Below are 12,515 nucleotides of genomic sequence, written 5' to 3'. Positions count from 1 at the left end.
AGAGAACAGCACTCTGGAAACAAAGTGGAGATGAGACCGAGTATGGCCCGATGTTCCAGGAACTGAACTTGCCAGCCTGGGATGGGGGCAGGGGAGAGTGGTGCACAGTAGGATGGCAAGATGTTTGGCAGGGGCCAGGTCGTGTGTTAAGTTCTATTCGGGAATTTGTTCTATGGAAACGGAAGGCTGCTGAGAAGTTTAATCCAAGTGACATGATTCCCAATCTCCTGGGGAAACAGTGGGGCGCCAGCAGAGGCAGGGGAGGGTAATTGGGGGCTTTTGATATAGTCCTGCTGGGAAGATTTTGAAGCCTTTAAGCAGATTAGGGGTGATGAAAGTGGCTATCGTCAGGCAGTGGGCTGACTGGGTGACATCAGGGAGGGGCAGAGGAGGGGGTGTGTATCTTCCCAATTCCTGTCGTCGTGGAGGGAGACAGGAGGCAGGTCCCCTGCCAGCGTCAGTACACCAGGGTCACATCAGGTGTGATCACACCAGAGAATCACACCAGGTCGGAGGCTGAGGATTCCAGCGCTGAGCTTTAAACCCTGGAAACAATCAACCAATTTGAGGGAGGCGAAATGCGAGAAAAATTAGGAGAATCAGACTCACAGAAGCCCAGGGAAGGGAATATTCCAGGAGGCAGTGGTCAAGGAAACTGAGTGGAAAAGCTGTCAATCACGTTCGGCCGCAGGCAGGTCAGAGGTCCCTTGTGCGGAGGCCGGGGTGAGGCTGGGCTGCGGTATTGCTGGGGGGGCGGAGGGTGTGGAAATAAGAAAGCGGGCAGGCGGTGGCTCTGGGCGCCAGGATTACAGACCCCGCAGGGGCTCTGGGTTCGGGAGGGATTTCAGCCGGCCTCCACCGGCAATGTGTTTTGAAGTTAAAGATTGCGGTTTATTTCCCTGCATAAGCTTTGATGATAATGGTGAGCAGGGATAATAAACTCTCCAGAATATGAAGAGTGACAGTGACGATGAGTTATATACTGTCTGGGGCGCTTGCCAAAATACATCTATTTGGAGGTTGGAGAGAATGTGCAGAGGGCGGTTTGCCTCTCCGGCGCCCGCAGCCCCGCCTCCTTCAGGCACCCTGGTCAGCCGGCAGGGGGCGTGGCCAGCCGTCTCCCCGCCCCGCAGCCTAGCGTCACGTGATCTGTCAGTTCTGGGCGATAGCTTGAAAATGGCCGCCGGGTGTGGTGAGGGGAAGGCGTCGAAAGCCGCCGTCACCCCCTTTGTAGTCTTCTGACAGCACCTGCGGCAAAGCGGCTCCTTTCTGCCTCAGGGGTGGGCGCCGTTCTGGGGCCAGGTTGTGAGACGGTCAGTGTGGTGGTCCGCGGGGAGGGGCGGTGTGTGTGTGTCTGTGTGTGTATGGTGAGGGGGGCGAGGCCGGTAGGAAAGAAGCCCTGGTTTGTAGGGGGAAGTCGCCGAGCGGGGAGAGACGGCGGCGGTCGGGCGGGGCGGGAGCCAAGGCCCGCTGAGAAAGGGTGAGGCCGCGTGTGGGGAAGGGAGCGTGGGCGGGTGAGGAGGGGGCGACGCAGGGCGCGAGGCTGGGTCGGGGAAGGTAGGGGGCGGGCGGGGGCGCGGGGCCTGGTTCTTGGGGCGGATCCGCGCCTGCCGGGGGCGCTGGGACGGCCTCGGACTTGCTGTCCCAGGTGGTCAGCCTCTCCTGGGGCTGCGATGTAGGATGTGTGTGACACAGGTGGGGTTTTGTTTTGTTTTTTTTTTTTGGTTCGTTTGTTTTTCACGGGGCAGCCGGAGGCACACCCACCACCACCTCGAGAACCTGCCACCTTGGGCGGTCGCGCGAAGGCAGGCTTCCCAGGTTCCTTTCCCTGGGCTTTCCAAGGGCGTGGTGGTTGGGTTTTCTCGTTTTTTGTTTTCTCACCGGGCTCCATTATTCCATTGTCCACTGCAGGCCGTTATTTCAGCTAAGTATCAGCGAGCCATCGATTACGATGCTTCCATGATTTCTTTATAACGAAGCGACTTCTTTGTCAGCCATTGACGTTGGGTTAGTTTTCTTTCAGATTGTTTTGACATATAGAAAGGTTTAAACCTATTATTATTTAAACCTCTTTTATTAATAACTATGGAGCCGTCTTTGGTAGCCGCTAGGGACACCGGTTAAAAATGTGGCTTTCTTAGCCTTACCCTCAGAATTCCCATTCAGCAGACCTGGGGTGTGGCTCAGGATTCCTACCCCCCATCTCCACCTTCCGACGGGTAATTCTAATGCGTTTTGACAGTGCCTCAACTTGGAAGACACTGAGGGTGAGACGTCTAAATTTTTTTTTAAGCGCCTGAGGAGAGCTGATGCAGAGCCAAGGTTGAGAAATGCGGAGGCAAGGTTGTGTTCTTTGTTCTCTAGCTTTACCAGCATGGAAACCTTCATCAGAATCATTTTGTGGTGCCTGTTAAAATGTCAGTTCTGGGCCCCAGATCTACTGATCTACTGGGGGAAAAGCCCAAGGAATCTGTATTTTGGCAGGCTTCCCCAGCAACTTTGCATACAAGTTTGAGAACCTTTGTTTTACACTCTGAGTGATTTCCAGATTTGTTTTTCCTAATCCGACTGCAAGGAGATCCAACCAGTCCATTCTAAAGGAGATCAGTCCTGGGTGTTCTTTGGAAGGACTGATGCTAAAGCTGAAACTCCAATACTTTGGTCACCTCATGTGAAGAGTTGACTCATTGGAAAAGACTCTGATGCTGGGAGGGATTGGGGGCAGGAGGAGAAGGGGACGACAGAGGATGAGATGGCTAGATGGCATCACCGACTCGATGGACGTGAGTTTGAGTGAACTCCGGGAGTTGGTGATGGACAGGGAGGCCTGGCGTGCTGCAGTTCATGGGGTCGCAAAGAGTCGGACACGACTGAGCGACTGAACTGAACTGAATCCTAGGTGGATTCTCCAATTGAGGTTTTTTGGAGCACCTCACATTCAGCCTGGTCTTGTTCACCTAGCAAGGGTGGTGAGGAAGGAGGGGGCAGTAACCAAGCAGAGCAAAGTCCTGAAACTTTCTCCTGACTTTGCTTTTTGTTAATGGGACCACCATCTTCCCATCACCGGTGTTTGGTATCTAGTCATCTTTGACCTGGTCTTTCATTTCCAATCACATAATTTTTAAAATTTCTACATCCAGAATCTTTGTTCTAGATATGGTCGAAGGGTCCAGTATGGGGGATTTTATCCTGTTCAAGTTCCTGTCTCTCATTTCTTCTCCATCCCAACCGCCTGTCCCCTCTCAGGCTGTTTTGGTGGTTCCCTGACTGTCTGTCTCTAGGGTTCTGATTCCAGGCAGCACACGCTACTGGGGGAAGCTTTACCTGGGATCATGTGAGTGTCCATCCCCTTCTTCCCTGCTTTTGCTCAAGTTCTTTGTCAGTTTCTCTGTTACTGTGTTAGTCAGGGCTGTTTAGAAGGCAGGGAACAGAGATTTACTCTTTTACCTCAGGGAAAAGGTAGTTTATAGGACTGACTGAGAATCAGCCAGAAATTGGGATCTAAAGCAGCTCCCACCTTCTGTAGCTCTCTCAGCGGCCTCATTTGTTTTCTCTGGAGAAGTCATTTTCTCGGTTCATATCTGTTGAGTCCTCTCTCTGCTGCCTGGCTGCCTCAAAACTGTGACATTTTGTTCTTGGCCTGTAATGACTGGGTATCTGATTTCTAATTTCCAGGTTTAGAGAGAGGAATCTGATTGGCTAAGCTTATCTTTTTGAACAGTCACATGTCCTCATATGCTCATACCTGGATATGGCTGATGGTAGTAGAGAAAGGAGGGAGAGAGCAGGCCCTAAACTGGTCTGGGAGGAGGGTGGGTGGTCAGGGAAACCTCCCTGGGGGAAGGGACTTTGAAATTGAGACCTCTAGGCTGTCTCTGGGCAGAGGCGGTGGGAGTGGGGGTGGTGGGATGAGTTGGGCAAATGAATTTGTCCGGAGGAGGGGAAGATCCTGGTCTTCTAAAGGTGAAGGGGAGAATCGTTTGAAGCTTACAGGTAATTTCTGAGTGACAAGAGCAGAGGATGCTCTCATATGGAGAATGGGTGTGTGTGGGTGTGTGTGTGTGTGTGTGGGTGTGCGTGTGCGTGTGTGTGCGCGTGCTCTCATGTGGAGAATGGGGGTGTGTGTGTCTGTTTTGAGATAGGTGAGAATAGTGTGTATTTGAGATAGGTGAGAATAGAACCTGTTTAAAGGATTCATTTAAGAGGGAAAGCAGAGATGAAAGAAACCTCTGAGGGAGGGATGGGGCCCTTCCAAAAACATCATCTGATTTATGGGCACACTTGCGATCAAACTCTTGATTTGTTAGAAGTCTGGCTGATGGGAGTCATTTATAACTGTCACCTGTGGCAGATGGTTTTGTCCTGTTCAGTTAATAAAATGTGATGTGACTTGATCAAATTCAGTTCAGACAACATTTATCAGTTCTTTTCATATGCACGTGGCCTTCCCTGGTGGCTCAGACGGTAAAGCATATGTCTACAATGCGGGAGACCCGGGTTCAATCCCTGGGTTGGGAAGATCCCCTGGAGAAGGAAATGGCAATCCACTCCAGTACTATTGCCTGGAAAATCCCATGGACAGAGGAGCCTGGTAGGCTACAGTCCATGGGGTCGCAAAGAGTCCGACACGACTAAGCAACTTCACTTTCACTTTCATATGCATAAGAAACTGTTTTAGGTACTTCTGAATTTGTGAAGGTGAGACTTGTGAAGTTGCTCCTATTAAGAAACTTAACAGTAAAGAAGCGACGGGTGGATGAATGCAGAGATTACCAGATTTCAGGCATGTAATGGTCAACGATCAGTAAGGTCTGCCCTAGTATCCGCCCTCTCCCCGCCCCGCCCATACACAAAGCAGAGCAGCATCTAATGCAGCGCTCCCCAACCTTTTTGGCACCAGGGACCAGTTTCACGGAAGACAGATTTTCCACGGATCCGGGGGTGGGGGACGGTTTCAGGATGATTCTCATAGGGAGCCCACAACCTAGATCCCTTGTGAGCACGGTTCATAGTAGGGTTCATGCTTCTGTGAGAATCTGATGCCCCTCCTGATCTGACGGAGGTGGAGCTCAAGTGGTAATACCAGTGCTGGGTAGTGGCCTCAAGTACAGATAAAGCTTCCTTCGCTCACCTCCTGCTGTGTGGCCTGGTTCCCAACAGGCCCCAGTATGGGGGTGAGGGACCCCTGACCTAATGAACCCTCACGTACCCATCCCCCAAGTCCAGCCAACAGTTATCAATATTTTACCAATTTTATTTTGGCTGTTCGTTCCCCCAGTACCCCTTTTCTCCTCCAGTAATTTAAAGAGCGCCGAGACTCTGTAGGGCAGGAATAGTGTATTGTTCAACTTACCAGTGATAACCTGAAGCATAATGCATTGCAGATTATAGCCTTTCAGTAGACTACTGTTAGATCGGACTGTTACTCAATTACAGCAGTGTAGAATTGCATGCATTTTATCAGTTACATAACAAAGATCATCTTTCCTTACTAGATTTGTTTAAAGAGTATCTTTCTGGTAGCTTAAGGCGTGCAGCTTCAATTTCTAAGTTGGTTTTATAAAAAATTTTATTACCATTTTCTGCTTAATCTTAGTCTCAAGGAATCTGTGTCTGAAGTCTTAATCTTAGTCACTATCAATGATTGATGACTGTTAAGTTTAATGTGTCTTAAAGTGATATACATACAGTCCACATAATGGATTGGGGAGAGAGGTAACAAGATTTGAAAATCTAAGATTTTCAGTTTTTTAAATAATGGTTCAATGTCTGTTACTACTTTTCTTTACTCATTCTAGTCTTGTGGGATTTTGTGTTGAGAAAAATATTTGATCCAAATAAGGACTTTGTCAGACATATGTCAGTGTGTGTGTTTACAAAGTAATTGTAAACTTACAGTCAACTTGTAAGAATAGTACAAAGAACTCTCTTCTATGCCTTAACCAGATTCACCAGGTGTAAAATTAAAAGTTAGGGTGCACATGGTCTCTGTAATTATATTCATATTAATTTCATGTGGGAGAGACCCACGTGTGCAGGTCTGGTGGAGGAGGAATTTAGACAGAAAAGCTAGCCAGAGGCCTGGACATGGCACAGTGCTTGGCGTGTTCAAGCAGTGATGAGGTGAGGGAGAGGGGTAGGAGATGAGGTCAGCGATGTTAACACCCTGTCACTTACAGTCATCTATGCCAAGGTCAAACATTCGATTTTTACCTTGAGGGCTCTAGGAAGCCACTCGAGGACTTTGAGCAAGGAAGGATGGAATCTGACTCAGGACTGCTTAAGGTGTGGTTCTTTAGTCAGCAACCACAGTGGTAGCATCACCTGGAAGCTTGTTAAAGGTGCTGGGGCTGCATTCGGACCTACTTGTCAGAATCTCCAAGGGAAGGGCCTAGGCATCTGTTCACAAGCTCTCCAGGTGATTCTGATGAATATGATAATTTAAGAAGCTCTGGCCCAGCCTACATTTTCAAAAGATATCTATGGTTGCCTTGTGGAGGACAGACCATCAGGAAGGCAGAAAAAGAGGTAGGGAGAGCAGTTGGGATCTAGGTGAGAGGTCACAGTGACTGGGCCAGGGTGGTTGTGATGGAGGTGGTGAGTAGGAATCAGATGTGAAATATATTTTATAAGTAGAACCAAAAGGTTTGCTGGTAGATTGAATGTAGAGTGTAAGAGGAGGTGATGAGTCATTCATAATTCCAAGGTTTTGGCCTTAGAAGGATGGAACTGGAGTGGCTATTTACTGATTGGGATTATATAACAGGGGGAACAGTGTAGTGCTTTCTCTTGTTTGTGGGTGATGAGGGGTGAGTTTGGGGTTGGATCTGGAGTTTGGGGTGTGGATGAGTTAAGGCAGGGAAGCCTGGTGTGCTGCAGTTCATGGGGTTTCAGAGTTGGACACAGCTTAGTGACTGAACAACAATAATGAGTTAAGAGTGAGATGAGTTTGAGTCTTGGGAAGAGGGGGTTGCACATTTTGACAGCTGAGCTTTGGGGCCTTGTTTTCACTCCTGCCAGTGGAGGTGTATTTGTACAAGCCTAAAGTTAGGAAAGAAATAGTTAGTAGTATCTTTTTTTCCTCAATCCCAAATTACATGTATTTTGTCTAATCTGCTTTAACAGGTATTGGAATAAAGAAAACTATAGCTTTCTGTGAAAATGTCAGTTCTAATATCACAGAGTGTGATAAATTATGTAGAAGAAGAAAACATTCCTGCTTTGAAAGCTCTTCTTGAAAAATGCAAAGATGTTGATGAGAGAAATGAGGTAAGACCAAGATTCTAAAGTTTAGTTCTTCTTACAAATGTTTGTGGACTACCTACTAAGTAAGTGCAAGGCACTGTGCTAAAAGGATAAAGGTAAGTAAGAAATACATAGTTCTCACCCTCAGTAACATTGACATAACTTCTCACAGTTAAAAGTACTTTGAATTCTGTACCTTTGAAATACACCTGAACTTCTATAAATGACTGAACATTGAATTAATGATTTAGATTTATGATTGAGAATTGTGGTTGACTTTTTTTCCAGATAGAATAATCACTATTCAGAAATGATTCAAGAATTATTACCAAAATCAAAAGTATGTCTAGAAAACTTTAGAAGGGCTTCTAATCGCAATCTTTTTATGAAAGATGAACCAGAAAAAATAGATTAACCAGACACTATTAGGGCTTTTTGAAATATTTTCTTTATTGGAGCCTCAGCTGTCTTCCTTAGTTGTTTATCATACACACCTTGGGGTTTTAAAGACCTGCATCTTTAAGAGATGGCTAAATAGGTTGTGTGTTCTGTTTACTAAGATTGGGGAGTAAATATTTACTGTTTTCATTAACTTGTATTAGATATTTCTATTCAACAATCCTAGCAGATAAAATGGTAATTTTACCATGAACAGCTGAGCTGCAACATTTTAGGGACTAATAAGCTTTTTGTATGAATTTTTTAAGTGGCAAAGTATGTACATTTTATAAAACTTAAGAAAAATAATTCTTTTTATTAGAACTATAGTTTCAAGACAGTGTAATTTTTTTTGCCTGTGAATAAGATGAATAAGGACTGATTTTATTTTTATAAAAATGTATATGTATGTATATGTGTGCACTTATGTGTGTGTAGACCTGCAGGATTTTCTTTATGATTTTTTTTTTACAGTGGGGAAAAAGTAAAATTTACTGTCTTAACCATAGTGTACTGTTCAGTAGTGTTCAGTAGTATTAAGTAATTCACATTGTTGTGAAATATCTCCAGAATTTTTTCAAATCTGAAACTCTATAGCCATTATACAATTGCCTGTTCCCCCTACCCCAGCCCCGGTAACTACTGTTATACTTTCTATCTCTGTGAATTTGACTACTCTAGGCACTGCATATAAGTGGAACTGTGCAGTGTTTATCTTTTTGTGATTGAGCTTCCCTCATAGCTCAGTTGGTAAAGAATCCACTTGCAGTGCAGGAGACCCCGGTTCAATTCCTGGGTTGGGAAGATCTGCTGGAGAAGAGATAGGCTACACACTTCAGTATTCTTGGGCTTCCCTTGTGGCTCAGCTGGTAAAGAATCCGTCTGCAAAGTGGGAGACCTAGGTTCGATCCCTGGGATGGTAAGATCCCCTGGAGAAGGGAAAGGCTATCCACTCCAGTATTCTGGCCTGAGAAGTCCATGGACTGTATAGTCCGTGGGGTCGCAAAAGAATTGGACATGACTGAGTGACTTTAACTTATTCATTTAGTATAACATCCTAAATGACATGTTGATTCATCCATGTTGGAGTGTGTGACATGATTTCCTTCCATATTAAAGCTGAATACTATTCCATTATATGTAGAAGGGCTTCCCTGATAGCTCAGTTTGTAAAGAATCTGCCTGCAATGAGGAAGACCTGGGTTTAATCCCTGGGTTGGGAATATCCTCTGGAGAAGGGAAGGGCTACCCACTCCTATAGTCTGGTCTAGAGAAGTCCATGAACTGTTTAGGCTATGGGGTTGCAAAGAGTTGGACACGACTGAGCGACTTTCACTTTCATATGCAGGTACCGTGTTGTATTTATACATATATCCAATGATAGACATTCAGGTTGTTTGCTTTTCTTGGCTGTTGTGGATAGTGCTGCATGAACATGAGTATGCAAATATTATAAATGTTTTCAAAGCTACTGAATCAACAGTTATTACATTATTATTATGATTGACAGAGACCTAATTTTATTAAATACTAGCTGTCATTGAAAAATCATGGTATAAAAGTTTTGAGTAATACAATTATGATAACTCATGTTTTATTCAGTATTTATGTAAATATGGTAATGGTTCTGTATACTTAGCTCATTTAATTTGCATAGCAGTTCTGTAAAGAATTATACTTATTTATCTCAACTTACAAATAAATAACTTAATCTCTCAGATTCCGCCTGAAGATACTTCCTGGTGAAATCCACATTAAACGCTGTTCTGTCTAACATCAAACAGGCTATGATTTGTTTATGCCCTTTTGTCTTCCTTTGAGTCTTAAGAATAAGTTCATTTAATGATGATGCCTGTATTTTCAATGTTTATATATTGCACAAACTGTATTTTGGTTAGTTTACATCATTATTCCCTTCTATGATTATGAATAGTTAACAGTTGTTACACATAAGTAAGATTAAAATTTGTAATTGGAGATTGTTCATTGTTTTAAAAGAGCTGCTTATGGAAATAGTCATTCTATTGGCATTAATTAATATATTTGGAATAATGATAGTTAAAAAGATTAAGCTTTACTTCATAGATACTTTCTTTGGGAATATTGAGAAATAGCTTCACTTGGAAGGAGAAAAATAATACACAATAAGCACAAAGTTGTATTGATCTTATTCACAAAAAGAATGAAGTCTATTTGATAAAAAACTTAACATGTTATCAGGCATGTAGTAGCATTTAAGGAGTTTTAATGATATTTACCTCTAGTTTAGTATTATGTCAGTTAAAATTGGAGTTTTAAAATACTACTTTGAAGCAACCTGGCATTGTTAAATTATGGCTCAATGTGAAGGTTATAGAGAAAGTAACTTTTTCAAGGCCTTTTGTTTTGTTTTTTAGCATTTTGCTTCTACAGCTTCTGATAAAATTTAATATAGAATTCTAAAGAGTTGCTTAGACTTTCCTTCTTTCTCATCTTTAAAAAGTGAAGTACTTAATTACCTCATTTAATGTGTTTGGTTATCAGTTTTCTAAAGGTTTCTTAAATGTTATCAATAAAAGAAAATGTGGGGGAAATTGCCTGTTGTCATCCTTAACATATAATCGGTTGCAATTAGTAAATACCAGTTTTCTCCCTTCTTTCCTTTCTACTTTATTTGTAAACTAGATAAAATTCTTGGCCTCTGAATATTGTCAATGATGGTAAGTCTTTGCCCTTTCTATGAATATTCTCTATGATGGCAGGTCTTTGCCTTTTGTAGAGTAGTAAAGGGCTTTAATTTAACTTTATTTTTGAAAAGAGCAAAAAGTCACTTTCAGCTCTTCTTGATAGGGTATAGTGTTGAGGCTGAACATTATTCTCTTGTTGAAGAAAGTGAAATGGGACTCTTAAGTTCAAGAGATGAATTTTGTCACGTGCTTACAAGTAGAGACCCTGAAGGAAAGTTCAAAGAAGAATTTAAAAATGTTTTACTTTCACTATAATTATTGGAAGAAGTAGCTATCCTCACAGAGAGTCGGACATGACTGAGCGAATGAGCACAACACAGCACAGCCCCACACAAGTGGGGCTACCTAGGAACTGGGAAGGCCAAAAAGATGATGAATAGGAAATGTTTTTGCATTGTAGCTTCTGGGAAGCTGAGATAAAGCATGGTATGTGCTGTGGGGAACTTCAGTTGGCATGGCAGTGTTCTGTTTTGGTGTGTTTTGGTTTGAGGTTCTTACCAGTAGGGTAGGGGTTCTATGAGTTATGTGATCCTACATTTTTTGGGAAAGAAATGGGCTTGAGATTTGCTGAGATGTGTGTGGCAGGTTAGGTAGGGAAGGGGCCTTTAGTGATTCACATTGAAGTAAAAGAATCACGTTGTCATGACTGTTTCTAAGTCACTATCTCTACAACTGTAGTTACTAGATGGATTAAGCCAGAACTAATAGAATAAATATGTTTTGTGATAAGGCACAACTTACAAGGTAAATATCATTCTGTCTTTTCGGATTAATTTATGGCAGCCTTTCCTGAGAATCACTTATTTATTTGGATAATGAAGCTACAAAAGGTTAAAGATTGCTTTTGAGCGCATATAACAGCTCCCCAAATAGTGGCTTAATCAAATTAAGGTCTTACTTTTCTCATGTAATGACAAGCTGGAGGAGCCATTCTGAGGTCTCAGGGTATCTTCCCAGCCTCCTTCTGCCCTTCTGGTCACTCCATTGCATGCCAGTTATTCCCATCAGCTGTTTTGATACAACTGCAGCATTGTGTCCACATATCAGGCAAGAAGAAAAAGGGCACAGGCCAGCTGAGTTGGTCTAATTACCAAGCTTTCCTGGAAGATCTCACTAGAGTGGTAGCATGGATGGTTTCCAACTGCAAGTAAAGCTGAACAATGTAGGTTTTTTTCGCTGAGCAAACTGCCACCCCCAACAAAATCCTGTCACTCTAGATACTGGGTAGACAAATGCTAGTTTCTGCAAGAGAAATTTATGACTGTTCACGTCTCATTTAGCTTGTTTCTAAATAATCATGTTTATACCAACTTTCTTTTTATATTATGGTTTTTTAAGACACATCTAATTTATTTTTTCCCTCATACTCTAAAAGCATCTGTCTTTGCAAACTATCGGAAATGTGCCTGTGACCACAGAAGGTGAACAGAAAGTGCTCAAGTCTTTGGAATTGCAGTTTTGAAAACTGATGTGCAAGTCCTATATCCTTCAGTTCAGTTCTGTCGCTCAGTTGTGTCCAACTCTTTGCGACCCCATGAACTGCAGCACACCAGGCCTCCCTATCTATCACCAACTCCTGGAGTTGACCTAAACTCATGTCCATGGAGTTGGTGATGCCATCCAACCATCATCCTCTGTTGTCCCCTTCTCCACCTGCCCTCAGTCTTTCCCAGCATCAGGGTCTTTTCAAAAGAGTCAGCTTTTCGCATCAGGTGGCCAAAGTATTGGAGTTTCATCTTCAACATCAGTCCTTCCAATGAACACCCAGGATTGATCTCCTTTAGGATGGACTGGTTGGATCTCCTTGCAGTCCAAGAGGCTCTCAAGAGTCTTCTCTGACACCACAATTCAAAAGCATCAATTCTTTGGTGCTCAGCTTTCTTCATAGTCCAACTCTCACATCCATACATGACCACTGGAAAAACCATAGCCTTGACTAGATGGACTTTTGTTGGCAAAGTAATGTCTCTGCTTTTCAATATGCTATCTAGGTTGGTCATAACTTCCTTCCAAGGAGTAAGCGTCTTTTAATTTCATGGCTGCAGTCACCATCTGCAGTGATTTTTGAGCCCAGAATAATAAAGTCTGACACTGTTTCCACTGTTT

The 12,515-nt window shown here is 43.5% G+C and overlaps 1 protein-coding gene across 1 annotated transcript in view; it reads left to right on the top strand.

Annotated features, from left to right (window-relative positions):
- Nucleotides 1-1,157: 1,157 nt before the first annotated feature.
- The window catches only part of KIDINS220 (kinase D-interacting substrate, 220kDa), a 93,273-nt gene continuing 81,915 nt past the window's right edge, over nucleotides 1,158-12,515 (top strand). The window contains 2 exon segments of the mRNA XM_010852041.1: nucleotides 1,158-1,313; nucleotides 7,126-7,269. Of these exon segments, the coding sequence (XP_010850343.1) occupies nucleotides 7,162-7,269 (108 nt within the window). The 5' untranslated portion in view covers nucleotides 1,158-1,313; nucleotides 7,126-7,161.

The sequence above is a fragment of the Bison bison genome, unplaced genomic scaffold (assembly GCF_000754665.1).
Source record: "Bison bison bison isolate TAMUID 2011002044 unplaced genomic scaffold, Bison_UMD1.0 scf7180017864307, whole genome shotgun sequence".
NCBI classification, from domain to species: Eukaryota; Metazoa; Chordata; class Mammalia; order Artiodactyla; family Bovidae; genus Bison; species Bison bison.
The sequence above is the reverse complement of the archived record's forward strand: the minus strand, read 5'-3'. Positions and strand labels throughout refer to the sequence as shown.